The sequence below is a fragment of the Debaryomyces fabryi genome (assembly GCF_001447935.2).
Source record: "Debaryomyces fabryi strain CBS 789 chromosome Unknown contig00037, whole genome shotgun sequence".
In the NCBI taxonomy this organism is placed as follows: domain Eukaryota; kingdom Fungi; phylum Ascomycota; class Pichiomycetes; order Serinales; family Debaryomycetaceae; genus Debaryomyces; species Debaryomyces fabryi.
In genome coordinates, this window is record NW_015385463.1 from 17,208 (window position 1) to 34,611 (window position 17,404).

At 37.5% G+C, this 17,404-nt stretch overlaps 8 protein-coding genes across 8 annotated transcripts; 6 read left to right on the plus strand and 2 right to left on the minus strand.

The window, feature by feature from the left end:
- Nucleotides 1-9: 9 nt before the first annotated feature.
- AC631_02216 (uncharacterized protein) lies at nt 10-3,108 on the plus strand (the record flags this gene model as incomplete). The annotated part of the gene is made up of 1 exon (XM_015611046.1): nt 10-3,108. One exon carries the CDS (start codon nt 10-12, stop codon nt 3,106-3,108), a length of 3,099 nt encoding a protein of 1,032 aa, XP_015468105.1.
- A 384-nt stretch (nt 3,109-3,492) lies between these two features.
- AC631_02217 (mRNA-binding protein) lies at nt 3,493-4,881 on the plus strand (the record flags this gene model as incomplete). Its single annotated transcript, XM_015611047.1, has 1 exon — nt 3,493-4,881. One exon carries the CDS (start codon nt 3,493-3,495, stop codon nt 4,879-4,881), a length of 1,389 nt encoding a protein of 462 aa, XP_015468106.1.
- Nucleotides 4,882-5,279: 398 nt separating this feature from the next.
- Nucleotides 5,280-6,035, minus strand: RPS21 (40S ribosomal protein uS5; the record flags this gene model as incomplete). The annotated part of the gene is made up of 1 exon (XM_015611048.1): nt 5,280-6,035. One exon carries the CDS (start codon nt 6,033-6,035, stop codon nt 5,280-5,282), a length of 756 nt encoding a protein of 251 aa, XP_015468107.1.
- A 689-nt stretch (nt 6,036-6,724) lies between these two features.
- AC631_02219 (uncharacterized protein) lies at nt 6,725-7,273 on the plus strand (the record flags this gene model as incomplete). The annotated part of the gene is made up of 1 exon (XM_015611049.1): nt 6,725-7,273. The coding sequence occupies one exon, from the start codon at nt 6,725-6,727 to the stop codon at nt 7,271-7,273; it is 549 nt and encodes a 182-aa protein (XP_015468108.1).
- Nucleotides 7,274-8,836: 1,563 nt separating this feature from the next.
- Nucleotides 8,837-10,285, plus strand: AC631_02220 (uncharacterized protein; the record flags this gene model as incomplete). Its single annotated transcript, XM_015611050.1, has 1 exon — nt 8,837-10,285. One exon carries the CDS (start codon nt 8,837-8,839, stop codon nt 10,283-10,285), a length of 1,449 nt encoding a protein of 482 aa, XP_015468109.1.
- A 2,085-nt stretch (nt 10,286-12,370) lies between these two features.
- BNI4 (Bni4p) lies at nt 12,371-15,925 on the plus strand (the record flags this gene model as incomplete). Its single annotated transcript, XM_015611051.1, has 1 exon — nt 12,371-15,925. The coding sequence occupies one exon, from the start codon at nt 12,371-12,373 to the stop codon at nt 15,923-15,925; it is 3,555 nt and encodes a 1,184-aa protein (XP_015468110.1).
- Nucleotides 15,926-16,077: 152 nt separating this feature from the next.
- On the minus strand, nt 16,078-16,314 carry AC631_02222 (uncharacterized protein; the record flags this gene model as incomplete). Its single annotated transcript, XM_015611052.1, has 1 exon — nt 16,078-16,314. The coding sequence occupies one exon, from the start codon at nt 16,312-16,314 to the stop codon at nt 16,078-16,080; it is 237 nt and encodes a 78-aa protein (XP_015468111.1).
- Nucleotides 16,315-16,501: 187 nt separating this feature from the next.
- AC631_02223 (exosome non-catalytic core subunit) lies at nt 16,502-17,398 on the plus strand (the record flags this gene model as incomplete). The annotated part of the gene is made up of 1 exon (XM_015611053.1): nt 16,502-17,398. The coding sequence occupies one exon, from the start codon at nt 16,502-16,504 to the stop codon at nt 17,396-17,398; it is 897 nt and encodes a 298-aa protein (XP_015468112.1).
- Between the last annotated feature and the right edge of the window lie 6 nt (nt 17,399-17,404).

Sequence of the window (17,404 nt, forward strand, 5' to 3'; positions counted from 1 at the left end):
TGAAATCCAATGGCTACCAATGACAATTACAAAGGTGTGAATGATAAGATACAGCTGAATAAGAAGGCTCTACGTCATGCCACTACAGCGGATGATATCAAAGAGCTACTCTCATCTCCGATGGATAGACCTAAAATGTTCAATAGACAAAGTTCTGTAATTTTGGCTAATACGGGAGAAAGAGTACGTAGAACGATTTCATTTGCAAATTCGAGCTATGAGAGCTTTGATGATAATAACGTTACTGAACTGGATCCATTACTACCTCAATCAGACAGGCGTACAAATCCAAGACTGGTTGGAGTATATTTAAGTTGGAAATACTTGCATGAAGTTTATCAAAATGACATTGTCAGAAGTGTGCTAAAGTGTTCAATAGCTTATTTGATTGCATCTATGGGTGTATATTATACGCCATTCGATGAATTTTTGGGAAAAACTGATTCTAAACATCTAGTTGCAACTGTTGCTGTATATTTTCATCCTTCAAGATCGAAAGGGTCAATGTTTCAAACGTTATTATTTGTTGTGATATCGTTGCTATTCAGCTTCAGTGTGTCATTTGCATGTAGGTTCATAGCTGGAACTTTCTTTAAAAATGGTGAAGATGAAATCTCATATTCAATTGATTTGATCGTTAGTTCAATTTCCTTGGGTGTAATTGCATTTATGAAACAAAGGGTAAATAAGCAAACGTTTAATACAGCATGTTCTTTAGCATCTATATCAGTGGTAGCTTGTGTTGTTAAGGAGGGCAGTTTGAATGCTGCTGATATTCCTATTGAAAGACTCCGCTCAACAGCTCAAGTAGTCGTCACTGGCTGTATTATCTCAGTGGGTATGTGCTACTTGCTTTGGCCGGTTAGCGCAGTAGATAAGCTACGCAGTAATCTCAATGATTCGTACAATATCATGTCTTCGCTTCTATCAATCATTCCAAATAGAATATTAAAAGGAGCTAAATTTACAAGTAGAGATGCCGAGTATTTCAATGCTTTAAAGAAAAATATAGCTCAATTGAATTCAAGCTTTGAGGAAGCTAAATTTGAATTAAAGTTTAAAGGAAGGGAGCAGGAATTAGCAATTTTTGCTGAAATGGTTAATGTTACAATTTCTTTGACGAGAAACCTACAAGCATTGAGAAGTTCTACGGAAATGCTGTGGAAGTTATTGCATGAAGAAAACTCTGAAGAACAAAATAATGAGAGCCATTCAATTTCAAGTCTAGAGAGCTATGAAGATGATATTTTGAGATTATCACAATCAACAGAGTATTTAACTAATATCAATACACCGACTATTAGTGGTGACTCGTCTAATATAGACTACACAGCAATTAACTCGACTCAATTATTTGACTTATTTGTTTACTACTTGGCGCCATCAATGAAGTCATTTATCTTCACTTTGAAAGGTGTATTAAGTGAGATACCTTTTGAGAATAAGTCATCACCAAATAATTTTGTCAACACTACAAACTATCAGAATTCTTTGAGATCTGCTTTGGAGTTATTTCATGATAAGCAAACAAAATCATTTGAAAAAATATATGCACAAGAAATCTTCAAGCCGCCATCTGACTTTTTTTCCAAGGCAGACCAGGAAGAAGTAACAGCTTGTTGTGGAAACTTTTCATCATTGTTAAGATTATTCGCGGAAGACTTGATAGAGTTTTTACAATTGGCAGAAGAATATGAAAAATCACGTACTACTCCAAGAACATGGAATTGGTTAAAATTTTGGAAGGGTAATCTGGCTAATGATAGCCTGATAATTGATGAAAATTCCAACCTTGAACATTCTCTAAATGAGGCGCTAATTAATTTTCAGAACCACCTTGGATCAGGTAATACCAGTCGTGTATCCAGAAGCCCTAGAGCAATTGAGAGATGGTCTTTCAGTCTATGGAAGGCCTTGAAAGTATTCCGTAGAATTGACGTCCAGTTTGGTATTAGAGTTGGATTAGGTGCGTTTTTCCTTTCCCTATTTGCGTACCATCCACTTACAAAACATACTTTCAACCTTTGGAGAGGTGAATGGGCCTTAACAATTTACTGTATCATGATGAATAAATCATTAGGAGGAACCACTATGACTGTTAAGTGGAGGTTCATTGGTACATTTTTAGGTGCGGTCACTGCCTATATAATTTGGATATTAACTGATGGTAATGTTTATGCGTTGTCACTAACTGGCTTTCTCTTGTCAATACCATGCTTCTATATTATCATTTATTGGAAGAAAAATAATGCATTTGGACGGTTTATTTTATTGACTTACAATTTGACTGCATTATATTCCTATAGTATGACGCAAAAGGATACAGAAGATGGAAATGAAGGGGGTGATGAGCCTATTATTGGAGAAATCGCCTTTCACAGATACGTTGCAGTGTCCGTTGGTATAATATGGGCTCTTACTATGGCATCGTGCTTCTTACCCAACAGTGCCAGAGGAAGGTTGAAGAATGGGTTGGCCATTTTATGGTTGAGGATGGGTGTTATCTGGGATAGTGACCCATTAGATTATGTTTACGATCTGTCAGTAAATAGTTCCTGTCTTATTGGATTGAAGGACCAAAAGGGAATCAATGATTTATTAGCAGAATGTGAGACTCTTTTAAAACAAGCCCCGATTGAATTTAGATTAAAAGGTAGTTTCCCAAAGGCCACATACGAAAAGCTATTGAAGTCTACGTCGACAATTATAGATGCATTTCAGAATATGAATCACATGGTTAGAGTTGACCCTAGATTGAGTGCAAATGAGGAATATGTATTGAAATATATCGCTGCAGAACGGAGTGAATTAGAAGATAGGATTTTCTTGATATTCTACATGATTGCCAGTGCCATGAAATTAAATTTTCCATTGCCAGTTAAACCCGCATCTATGGAACATGCAAGAGATAGAATGTTATACAAACTTAGCGAAATACGATCATACAATGCAACCGATTCTGAATTAGCTTTAAAGAATGAAGACTATTTCTTACTATACTCCTATACTCTAGTCACTTCATCTATCGCTGAAGAGTTGCATAAAATTGTTGATGTTATTAAGGAACTTCTTGGTGAATTATCTGAAGACATGTTTCAATTTGTATAGATATTTTAAAATGCATGTTACATTGTACATTACTTAAGTTTTGTAAAGTATAGAATTGTTGCAAAATTTCATGAAAACTGTAAGCTGAATTACAATTTAATTCAACAACCTCAAACTCTCTTATTTTTATCAGATAACACTATAGGTATCTCTATATCTACAACTCACATTGAACTACAAGACTTCTGGGTACTTGAAGTCCTTCTTCAGTATAGTAAAGGAAGCTATGAAGGGTATACACTTCCGGCCATCTAATCACGTGAATATGATATGGTGGCAAGTTCAAATCCGACCAAGAGTTTTTTCTTTTTTAACATCAGAGACTTGCTGATAAATTTAATTAATATTTGTTCTTTACAATAATCAGAATAGTTTTCAGTAAACATGTCAGGGTTCGATCCAGAAGGGCCAATAGGCCAACAGTTGAAGGCTTCATTAGTTGTTGAATTATCAAATAAATTTAATATTGCTGATGATGCTGAAGATGTATCAGAATTCATACTAGTCTTAATTGGAAGTAACAAGACGGCGTCAGAAATATCCGCCGAAGTTAGAGAACTTGTAGACATCCCTATAGATGAGGCATTTGTTAACACTATTTTTGCAGAAATTCAGAGATTGATGACCCAGGGACAAGGTGTGCAACAACAGCCAGTGCCAGAACAGGCGCAACAACCACCACAACAACAAGATCCACAAATGCAAACACAACAACCAGTTGAGCAACCAGTGCAACAGTCACAGGAAGTTAGTCAACTTGAACATTCAATGGAAGATGCGCTGGCCCAACCACAACAGCACGATATGCCAATGAATTTACCTACTGGTCCTAAGGGACTTCAGAATCGTAATCAACATCCTAATAATAACAGACACAACACTCGTGGTGGTATCAGCAAAAACTCCAATAATAGAAATGGTCCTAAGAAATCATTTGCGATGCAGAATCCTGGTAATTTCGAAAAGGTTTTAGCGATGAGTAATTCAAATGTTACAAACTTGAAACAATTTATCCAAAAACCAGCAAAAGGTCGTTGCAGAGATTTTCCATACTGTAATAATAAAGAGTGCCAGTTTTCACATCCTACAAAGTTATGTTTCGCATTTCCAAATTGTTCTAATGCACCTGGAACTTGTAACTATTTACATCCGGGCGAAGATGATGAATTAATGGCAAAATTGGCCAAATCAAAGCAAGAATACATGGAAAAGAAGAAGAATACTGAAAGTGCAGGTACAATTGGTATTTGTAAGTTCGGTATGCTTTGTTCGAAAGATATTTGTCCATTCGGTCATCCAACTCCAGCAAACAAAGAAGCTAAAGTCTTGGTTTTGCAATGGTGCCCAGAAGGAAAAATGTGTCAAGATGTTAATTGTACAAAGGCTCACCCATCTCCAAATTACCAAGCTCCACCAATTGAAATGAAGCCAAAGCCAAAGCCTGCTCAACCTGAATTAATTTTGGAACAATGTAAATTCGGTCCATCTTGTACCAATTTAAAGTGTCCAAGAAGACATGCTACTACACCAGTTGTGTGCCGCGAAGGAGCTAACTGTGTTAGGATTGATTGTTTCTTTTCTCATCCAATTGATGAAGATTGCAGATTTGGAATTAATTGTACTAACAAGACGTGTATGTTCAGACACCCAGAAGGTAGAAACCTTCCGAATCCATCAAATACCTGGTCGAAGGATTCAGAGAATGCTACAAACCAAAGAGCTTTTGCCGTTCCAGAAGATCAAGTAATGGAACAGGCTACCCAAGAAAGCTAATGATGACCAAAGGTTATCAAAAATGTGTTTTTAACTCTCAATTTTTATTAAAGTCATTGGCTTATTATGTATTAGTATATTATATTATAACAATAAAAAAAAAACAAAAAAAAAAAAATTAAAGAAAAGATAGAAAGAACAAACGGAACTAATAATTTAGTTCATTGCCATATCATAACTGGTTTGTGATATGTTCTGTAGAAATTAATGATGGTTAATGAAGTTAGCTTATATATTGTATCATAGAGTTGCATTAAATATTAATATTAATATTAATTGTGTAGAATCAAAAACTCTAAATCACAGTTAATCGAAATCATAAATTCGATGCTACAACATTGTTACTGTTATTTTATGAAGATTTTTATTACAAATACCTATACAAAGAACTAAATAAATTAGTATCTTCTCTTGGAACCAGCAGCTTCTTCAGCGTAGACATCCAATGGAGATGGAGCTAATGGAGCGTCAGCCCATAAGTTTGGAGTCAAGAAAGTGTAGGTGTTACCAATAGCAATGAAAGCAGCCTTTAAGGTGTTTTCAGTGGTTCTGGTAGAACCGGAAGAAGAAGTATAGACATCTTCAACACCAGCTAATTGCATCAATTTCTTGACAGCTGGGGAAGCGACAATACCCTTACCTCTTGGAGCTGGGATTAATCTGACAGCAACGGAACCACACTTACCAGTAACCTTGGTTGGTAAAGAGTGTGGAGCACCTAAGTTGGTACCCCAGTAACCTCTTCTGATTGGAATAATGGATAACTTGGCAATGATGATGGCAGCCTTAATAGCGGAAGCAACTTCCTTGGCGGTCTTGATACCTAAACCAATGTGACCGTTAGAGTCACCAATAACGACAACAGCCTTCATTCTGGTTCTTTGACCAGCTCTGGTTTGCTTTTGGACGGATCTGATCTTCATGACTTCATCCTTTAAGTCTGGTAATAATTGGTCAATGATTTGGTATTCCTTGACTGGTAAAGAGTGTAAGTAGATTTCTTCTAAGGAGGAGATCTTACCTGCCTTCACTAATCTACCTAACTTGGTGACTGGAGTCCAGCCCTTTTCTTCATCTCTTCTACCTCTTCTTTGTTTACCTCCTCTGTTGGAACGAGCGAAGTTTCTCTTTGGTGGTGCAGCTTCAGCAGACATTTTATACTGTGTTTATTCTATTCGTCGGAATGTTACGTGGAAAGCCGGGGGTTATGGTTTTCGATCGACAAATGTGAATTAATATTCAAAAGAAGAGAACCTTCGTGGTGATGTTCCGGTGAAAAATTATTGAAAAAATTGAGGACGTAATCATTTTCTTACACAAAAACGGAAACGTCACAAAAACGTTTTTTTTCGCAAAATTCCTCCATCGTGAATACTTGAACAATGTAGGGTCGTTGCCCTTATATCCTATAGACCGAACTAATGACCATGTCACAGGACCTTTCTCAAGGCCTTTGTTCCCGCTGATAAGAAACATTGCTAATATCAGTCGATAGGCCAGACCCGGAACATCGCAAAAGGGTACTAAGAGGTCTAGGTAGCCATAAAAGTCGATAAATGAGAGCAGAAATACGTTAGCAATGGGGGTGAAGGGGTACAGAGGGCCCATTGACAAAAAACAAGCAATAAATAGGTAAAAAAGACCAAATTATAGGGACGTAAATCAGAGTGGTTCACTGTATACAGGGACAGCAATAGAGCAATAAAATTAATTCACCATCAGCAAAATAGATTCACGATTGACCCCTGGTATTACACAGTAATATAAATTACTATAAGGGCTTTTCTTTGATTCTTAATATAGTTTTTAAGGATACGAATTAATTTAACAAATACTACATAAAATGTCTACATATGCTGATGCTGCTGCTTCCTCAGGACCAATAGGTGCCGAAAAGATCCCGGAACCACCAAAGGTTAAGAATACCACCAATCCAAACGGAAATGTTGAAACATTGGAAGAAGACGAATTCGAAGAATTTAAGAAGAAGACTCACGAGGCCGTCGACCGTGGTGCCAAGAAGGTCAAGGAATTCTCCAGAGAAGCCAATGAGAACGGTGAGGCATACCTTAACAAGTTCATAGCTAGTGTTAAGACGGGAATTAACAACGTCACTAAGAGCGTAAGTGACTTCACTGCTAACTTTGGTGACAACTCAACTCAATTGTTGGCTCAGGCTTCTGAAGAGTTCAAGAATCCAGTAGTCATCACTCAAGCATTGGTTGGTATCAGTGGATTAGTTGCAGGATACTTGACCTACTTAGAAAGACATAGAATTCACAGTGACAATAAGGTGGTTTTGGCAACTCACGGTGCAATTATAACTGGTTTGATTGTGGCCGATGGTTATTTATTCAACAGATATTACCCACAATACAAGAGCAAAAAATAAGTATTTAGTTAGCCTAAGTGGTAATTGCTTTATAATAAACAAGATCAGAAATGAGTATTTTTACTGTAGTTAATGAACAGAAATGTCTGCTCTATGTGCCATAGAACCGACTTCTATAGTATCCTCTTATAATAGCTTCCGTTGGATAATCGTGTGGTCTCTTATGCGCACGACCAATAAATTTTATATGGGGTTCCAAAGCCTTATATCTATCCCATCACTAGCTAGACGTTAAAATTGCAATTGTGAGATGGAATATTAGTATGGAAGACTGAAATCAGGCTTCTGACATAGGTGCGTAATAAGGAGAGCTTGGCCCAACTCGATATGAAATTGAAGCATTGCAAAGTTTAGGTATCGAAAGTGTATTGAACCGGACTAGATTTACTGGACTAGTCTAAAAGAGGTTAGATTCAGGCACGCCTAAGATTACCGAACGATCTTTAACATGAAAATCTCTGCTAGATGACATGAGATGAAAACAGATGAACGATGATCGTTCGCAGAAGGCGACCTAAGTTGGATATGTAAGCAGTCATTCAAGAAAACTCGCATCAATACGGCGCTAAGGGCCAACCAGTGAGAACCAATGACTTCGAGTCGTGAAACAAAGCGGCTATCAAATTAATGCAATTTTTGCATTTTGCTAGAATCTTTCTTCGTCGCGCGATAACATACCGTGGATGTAAAGAATAGGCGACAACGTGCTCTATTCTCTGCAATGTCCATATTTATTTTGTTAATGTAAGCAATACCCTCGATGCATTGCCATATGACAGACTAGCAATGACTTCTTCGCATGATTCTGGTCTTTACATCTTACATTTCACAGCTTATTCGTACTTCATCTTGTCTCATTTTGTCGTCTTCGAATTGTCTTCAATTAGTGGAAGGATGCCTTTCACTTGTTTTCCAGATGCCTTCCACTTCGTCTTCGGCTTTTCCCAAAAAATCAATTTTCCGTCTTACCTCCGTTTATAATCGACCCCTCAATGTTACCACAGGCGGGCAAGAGCATTCACAGAACTGTTTGGTCCGTACATTTGTTAACGCTCGCTATATTGTTCATTTTCTTCGATGACGATATTTTATATGTATTGAGGGCACATATGTTCTTGCATGTCCCAAGCGAGTATGGTTGTAGGCTTTTCCTATTGTTATGAACCTATATCATGACTGTAGCATCAAACTACAGACGGTAATGTCACTTTTTTTTGCGTGGGGGAACCGACATCGAAGTGTTTCTGCGGGTGATGTTCTATGGTATAGCCCATCACTGCGCGTTTGGTCATAGCGAACATTCACTCACCTGCATAAATCGGGCTTCCATGAGTGTAAGGTATACTTTTCTCAAAGCTTAAAGGTTATTTTAAGTTTCCGCATTTGGCATATATACGAGAGAATCCAATAGTACATATTATTGATGTACTCGATTGTCACCAAAGTATAAAATTATGATTGCATTTTATATATATAAGTTGGAGAAGTCTCGCTTGTGATTTACTGAATAAAAATTTTTCGATTCAAATTTTTCGAATGAATTTTATGATATATGGGAACAAGATGATTGAACCCGAACATAATCAGCACCATGATCCTGGGACAAGCTACGAGGAGCCAGTGGAATTTTTGGAAGACAATATATTGGGAATAGGAAATAATAACGGAATGATGATGGCAGGGCATCCGAATTGCTCTACGACGTTAAACAATCCATGGATGGCTAGTACAGGGACAAATACCCAGGTTGCCCAACTGTATTTGTCGTACCCATTGAATGGCGGATACGGCGGAAACATGTACCGTGGTAATGACAGGATGGCACAAGAGACCGTCGGGGTTTCGGGAAATTTGGATGATGAAGTGGTTGGTAATGGAACGTATATGGATCCGGCGATTGATCTTTCAGGATACAACTACAATCCGGAGGCGGTTAATACGACTAGCCAATACGCACAAAATCTGTTCCTTCCGTTCAACTCAACATCGTCGTTGAATTCCATGAATTCTACTGGCGCCATAAATACATATACATCAGCATCAACATTGGGGTCAGAAGGCTATTCAGCCCCAGGTGGACCAATGGCCCCGGGAGGGTCTACGACACCAGGGTACCCATCTCCTGTATCGCATCGTCAATCACCATTACAGACACAGCAAAAGCAGCCTAAATTGAAGGTTAAGACAGAAAAGACCGACACAAAAAAACGATACAGGATCATCAGAGGTGTTTCGGCAGGAGGTTGCTCCACTAGACCACCGAAATACCTCGTAGACTCCAACGCTTTATATTTACCAATCGAGTTGCATGTTAATGGCGCATCATTTGAAGAGATATGCTTTCCTGTTTGGAGTGCATCTGAAAAAGAGGATCGTCGTCGGATTATCCGTATCGAAAGGGTTCAGAATGGGCACAAATTGCTGGCCAATTTTTCTATTGTAGGAGCAGCCAACGAAAATCCTATAACGTTACCACCACCGCCAGATACTGATGTCATTGAGGTGTCTTGCTTGGAATGTACTACTATTTCAAATGAGACTGATGATCAAAGCGCCAGCGATGAAGATCTGGCTGTGCCCATCCAGGGAATGCACGATGGCAAATACAACCAGTACTATATTACATCAGTAGAAGTCATTGAAATCGTGGAATTACTTATTGGTACTCAATCTATGGATGCAGCTGACAGAAGAAAGGAAAGAGGTAGGATTAGATCCAACTTGGTTCCCTTTTGGTCCAGAAAACCCATTTCTTCCCGGATGCCAGATAACTCTTCAGCGCATTCATCTAAATCACCAGGGTATGCTGGTATGGATACCCGTCTCACTAATCAGGACTATCGATTCGAATTGGCTAAAAGGATAATGGCATATGAAATCAGGAAACCTAGAGGCTTTGACAAAGAGGTGAGAATTCTTAGATGGGATAAGTTGATACCTGCCTTAAAAAGAGCATTACAAACCTACTACACAGAGATACCTAGTTCTGATTCTTCTATAGATTTTTCTTAAATCTTCTTGCATATGTTACTAAGAGTAATAAAATTAATTCATATAACCTTAATACTTGCAGTTATTTCGTTTGCTCGTTTATATTGAATTCTTGTAGCATGTTGTATCCCAGAGACTTCCCGCAAAGCCGCATAATTCTTTAGAAGGCCACGCGCATAACGCCTTATAGAGTGCGCGTATTTGTAGCATGCATTTTGCGGAATTTTACTAAGCAGGTTGAATTTTTTTTACTTTATAGGCAGGGTGATTCTATTACGCGAGTATCTAAGAATCACAATTTCTAAGCGGCTAGTTAGCCCGGTCATAATATAATGTTGCGCTGTAACACTAAGGTGAATTCTATACTTATAATAGACGTCTATCGAAGTATCATGGGTGTATATGAATGAATTATGGACATCCCTACCAATATAGGATTCGGTTCGCGATGGTTTGCGTCTTGATCCTCGGCATACAAATGTTCTCAGGAGTATATTTTTCTGTCGTCATTGCTATTTTGTAAGCGTATAACAAATACCATGTGAAAAAGTGGGGGGTTACGGATTTAATTGACGCTGAACAATGTTTCTTCCGATATTATGCGCAGCACATAGACATTGCATGGTAAGGCACCACTAAGAATTTGATCCCTATAGGCGTTTAGCTTATTGTGGCTATAGGGGAGGTCGGTGACTAGAAAGGCGTGCACAGTGTGGCTAAATCAAAGGTTTCGCCAACACGCATATGGATGTTGCGGCAGAAGTACATGCAGACGATGGTGCTTCTTTGCATCGAATAATTCTGCCTTGGCTCATAATCCTGTACCTCGGTCGAAGTTTCTCTTTACTGCCAGGGTTTATTGAGGCATTCTTGGTCATTGCGGCTTTACTTTTTTTTTAATTTAGTTTCGATTTGTTAGCGAGGCCGTTATGGTAATCTAAGCGGTTGTGCAACAATGTATAACACATTCTTTTAGACCTGTTACATATCTTCTCTTAAAAACCTATCTATGATACTACTAGTATATTTCACAGGAATCAAGTTCCCAGATTAAATGGTACGGATACGGTCATAGTGATCGGCTTTAACTCTAATTTGTTTAAGCTTACGCAGCATGTACTATCTGAGATTATATCTGTTAGACGTGTACCGCGCAAGCGACAGGATATTAGAAGTACCTGACGATTAACCCACTCTTGTCCAGATCAAAATATGTCTTATCGATATGCTAGGACCTTTACTGCTTTTTAGTGACCATTGGCTAAGTAAGGGTATTAACTCGTACACCCACCACTTGAAGTTACACCCTACACACGGTGCCATATTCTTCGCTCGGCGGCCCTTCTCTTCGATGTCTATGTCTGTCATCCTATCTCAAGTATTATAAGCATAATATTGAACAGGTACATTTGTCCCTCTCTATTAACAAATAGAAATATTAGCCTATCAATAAGGGTGTAAACATCCTTACACCTCTAAGAACCCAATATCAGATCTTATCCCTTTCATTACGTAAACATGCGACGATCGAAAGACGCGTCTAAGGCTGTACGCGCTTTAATTAACACAGCTACATTTTGCCTGAAAACGTATTTACTATTGGGTAGGTTTATCTACCAATTTTATACATTCTAATATTAGACATTCTTTAATCCTTACTACTACCGTTTCGACATCCATACAGATATCTTTTATTCGTATATTTGATAAAATTTCAACCATTTAGAACTTGTGGTCATAGTGAAATATTTTTTTTTGGTAAGGTCCACGTTATAAAAAATTTCACGAGATTGGGCTATATCAATTGCTCCACAGAATTAGTTCGATAAACCAGAGAAGTTTTATACAAAAAAGACGAACATAGACCATATACAAGGAAAAATATATATCCTTCAAGTGGTGACCTTAATTACAGCTAATAGAACAAACCAGATTGCTATTCTCTGGTAATTTCTCATAAAACGGTAGATTCCAGCTTAGTGCTAAGATTTTATCCTTACGGGCGGTTACTACCAACAGAAAAATAGACCAGGTAGCCCTAAAAGACGACCAGAGAGTGAAGTCACACTAATAGAGCATAAACACATATACAGACGATATAAGAATATGAGTGGGCCAGAGATTTCCAATGATAATTTTGAGGACTTTTTGTTGAGTAACCAATTTTATGTGGGACCGTCGAATTCCCGGAACCATATCGCCAACTTGAGAAAGTCTGTACAAATACCAAATTCTATATCGAATACATCGATACATGCTGGGTTAACGAACGATCAGATAAATGCAAACCAGCAAAGAACTAGCATTATGAAGGTGTCTCCTTCGATGAAAGCATTGGAAAGCATTCTTTCGGAAAAAAATAATTCGGCACCGGCTATGACTTCAGATAAGATTGAAGAGGAAGATGAGGAACAAGCACAGTTTCCACTTAATTCGGGGTTATCTGTAAATTATACCAACGAAGATCCAAATCGAGGATCGACGTACTCTGTGCAAACTTTTGAAACGGCTCATTCTGATAACTCATTCAGCGATACTATAAATATGAATACTAACGAGTCAATTCATAAAAGCCAAAAGTCTATGAGTACGATTGATGATGGATATAATACTAACGATGATACACCGGTTCTTGTGAACCCGGCACAATTCCAAACATTTACCCAGGTCAACGGATCTAACAAAAACTCGATACATCCAATAAGGGTTGTACATGAATCTTCAGTAGAAGATTTAGACGGACAATCGACAGATGTATCCAACGGATCATTAGATAATAGAGATATCGAACAGGATGATACATTAGTAGGAAACGAAGGAGTACTTAAAGGTCAATATGAACAGCAGCAACAAAAATTCAAACAGAAGCAAAAGGATTTACTTGAAGAACTGCGAATTCAAAGACAATTAGAGCAAAAGCAACGCGAGATACAAGAATTAAAAAAACAAAGGGAGGCACAAGAGCAAAGGAAACAGAAGGAATTGCTTGAACTTGAACAGAGTAAGAAATACCAACACCAGCAAGAAGCTTCAAATCAGGTTTCAAGTATGTTACTTCCTGAAACAGGCAAGACCGTAAAGAAACAGGCTACAAGACGACAAGAAACAGATTCGTCTATTAATACCACTACCGCTAATCCTGAACCATTAAAGAAATCACCTCATACTAGATCTAACTCAACATTTTCTTTGTCATTTACAAAGAACAAAGAGCAACCCCCATTACCAGGAAAGCATAAGAGAAGCAGCACATTTAGCGATTTATCCGCAGTTTCTAAAGGTACGCAGAATCCCTCTACCGCAAAGAAATTTAGTTTTAAAAACTTATTTAAATCTAAATCGAAAGCTACTAAGAATCAGGATGATGATCTAGTATCCAAGCCCAGAAAGTTGAGTTCAAAGTCCTATTCAAGTTCAAATATTGTAAGTCACAGCGATGATACAAATACCTCAGAAGGATGGAAAAAGTTTTCGACGTACAACAAAAATAAAGGCAGTGAAAAAATGGTGTCAGGATCGTACGATAAACAATCTCCGTTGCCTGAACCACCGAAACAAGAGAGGCCACCACACAAACCTTCAATGTCTTCAAGTACTTCACTCTTAAGTGTTTTCAAGAAGGATAAAGCATTCGACAATTCATCAAAGCTGGTTAAATCAGAAAACCAAGAACAAGCGTCAAAGAAGGCGAAACCTAATCAAAATGATGCGGAAACAGAAGTTACTTCAACTCCTAATCTCTTGAACAAGGAACCATCCAATCCAATCCATAATGCAAACTTTATCAGGGAAGTTAATGACGATGACTATAATCCAAATACAAAATACCCTACACCAATAATTACTGAAAGCAATTACGATGACAATAAAAAGGACTATTATAATGATAATATGGTTGGTAATTCCCAAGAATTTAAGTCTACGGAGATTGATACCAATAATAATGAATTATTAATGCCAGAGGGTGATGCTTTGTTGAATAATGATAGCTTGTTTGGATCACCATTTAAAGTTGATTACAAGTCTTCAACAAATACTCCTAAATTAGAAGCTTCTCATGATAAATTATCAACCCTAAGCGAAGAAGAAAAACCGAAGGCTAAATCTGATGTTAGTGATCAATTATTAGGTGAGACTCTTTTTCCTAAGTCATTGAGTGCACAAGAAGTGGAAAGTATCGTTTCTTTAGAAAGATCAAGATCTATGAGATCAATAAAATCAAATAAGAGAAATTCATTCGTAAACTACGATGGCAGTGATGATAATATTATTCAATATGATGGCACTAGAGCAAGTTCTCCAAACTTAGATACAGCTACTATGAGCAGATCGAATAGTATTCTCAAGAATTCTAACTCGAAAAGGAACTTGAATGTTGAGAACATGAATTCAATCAATGCGCAGATGTTTAATGATGAATCCATGGACAATTATGATGATCTCATCGAATTTACAGATTATATTGATCTTGATAATTTGGATTTCTCTATTTCTCCGAAGGAAATTGCTGAGAAGTCGCCAGTAATCATGTCTTCATCTCCTTCTTTACTTTCGGATAAATTTGATCAATTTCAGCAAAAGAATCAACAACAGCTGATAAATGAAAATGATCAAAACCAACTCAACAGCACGTCAGACAAAGAGTTTGACACTAGTTCTATCCAAGAAATTCCTCCTCCAGTAGGGTATTTGAAATCTTCAGACGCTCCGCCTATTATTTTAAATACACCGCCTCCAAGTCAAGATGATGATCCTAAGCAGCAAATACTCTTATCACAAGTAGAAGAAGAGCAAGCAAACGTTCCAGTTGAAAAGATTGATTCTAGTGAACCTGTTAAGGGTCCTTTAACACCAAATTTGGAAATCATTAGTGCAAATCAAATTCCCGAATCTCCAGAATCAATAAACGATTTGGCTGAATCAAATAATTTTATTGAAAAGTCGCCTATATTGGGGACAGCTTACCAGAATTCACCTATAATAAATGAGAACGGTAAAAATGTCATGAATAATAGGCCAATATCAATGTCATTCAGGGGATTAAAAGGACCTTCTTTTGGTGGAAAGTTAGCAATGCATGATTTGAGAAGTTCAGATTCTCATCAATCATTCAACATGTCCTTTGGAGATGATGAAGAAGATGAGGAAAACGAAGCACCAACTTCAGAAGTAGGAGGTGGATTTGGATCAAGCGATGAAGAGGACAATGATTCCCTCGACAGAATTGAAAACAAGGAAAATGATTACAGAAACCCAGTTGCACGTCAACAAATATCATCGAAATTTGGCCAGGAGAATAACTTCTCACAATTGGCTCCTCCTAATCCTTTACCAGTGTTTACCCATAATAAGATACCACTGATTTCAAGTAATAGTTCAAGTCCGAAATCATTTAGTTCTATGTTTTCTCGCAAACTTAAGAAATCACCTCCTATACAAAATAATGCAAGAGCAGCTATTATCAAGGATGGGGTAAGATTCTCATCGAGAATTATTTTGTATGATACCTACAACTGCGACGAATACGACAGACATCCAGATAATGCTACATGTAATCAATTAACTCCAGCGTTGGCTCAACAAATAAAGGATGAGTTGAATGAATTCAAAAGCGAAATGTCAATACATGAGCATTCTCGTTGTCACACACATTTCTTCTAATCAAGCCTAGCACTTATAGTCAATATAATGATCTACGGTTACAATTTACTTCCTGTATGGTCTTTTATATTGGTTGCATATATATGTCAATTGTGAAATTTAAACACCAAAGTAAATACTAATAATATAATATTTTATGATTCCCCTATGCTTTATTTAGCATTTTGCTCTGCGTAGGACTGTTTGGCACTTCTGAAAATCTTATCCAAAGTCTCGTCGCCACTTTTATCAATTCTAGCTACAACTACTTCTGGTTTTTCCATGATGACGACAACATATCCATCGGGTCTTGAGTCAACACAGGTTGTTTTATTCCACGATGCAACATCATATTCTTGTAAAGTTATAACCGGCGGTTCACCGTTGACATATTCTGGGTACTCAGACATCTTGTAATGTAGTAATCAGTAGTTTGGTAATAAATAATCAATCATTATAGTAGTATACTAGAGTTTTCGTACTTGCTAATCGAATATTACACAAAACCACAAAATGTAGTTGCATCAATTTTTCTAGACAAAGAAGTTTAGTCGATGAGGTGAAATATATAAGAATTATTAAGCATTTTAAAGGATTATGTCTCATGAACAGAAGTTTGCTATTCCAGGTCAATACATAATACCAACTCATAAGGCTGCTGGAGAAAAAGTGGTTGAAAAATATGTCCCCGGTAAAGGTACAACTATATCGTCAATAGATGTTGAAGGAGATCAAGTAAAATCAATTCCTGTTATAGTTGCCACTGTTATAGGCAAGATTGTGATTAAGGAAATAGTCAATGATGTTAAAGAAGCAGAGGATGACGAAGGTGGAACTAAAAACAACGACATTAAAATTAAGAACTTTGTAGTCAGTGTAATTCCAAAATCGAATACTTACATGCAATATCACGAAGAAGTCGGAGAACAAGCCGTACCAGAAGGTGGAAATATATCTATCAATCTTCCACAAGAGGGAGATATCGTGCTAGCACGTATCACTAGGTTGAACCCAAGACAAGCATTTTGCGAGATTTTAACAGTTGAAGGACATGGAAATGTATTGAACGATTCTGGATTGGGAGCCAACGGCGAAAACGCCCATAGCTCAATGCCAGCAGGAGGAGGATCGCAAAGCTTAAGCTCGCATACAACTATAGCATCACAGGCGTCGCTGATAAATGCGGTAGCTTCAGATTTAGGTGAAACTTTTAAGGGTATAATTAGAACTCAAGACGTGAGACTGACAGATAGAGATAGAGTTAAAATCATAGAGTGTTTTAAACCAGGTGATATTGTGAGAGCTGTTATAATATCATTGGGAGATGGATCAAACTACTATTTAAGTACTGCTAAAAATGATCTTGGTGTGGTTTTTGCTAGGAGTGAAGGGGGAGCTGGAGGGTTCATGTATGCCGTTGATTGGCAAACTATGATCTGCCCAGAAACAGGCATAATAGAGAAAAGAAAATGCGCTAAACCTTTTACAAATTAAATAATT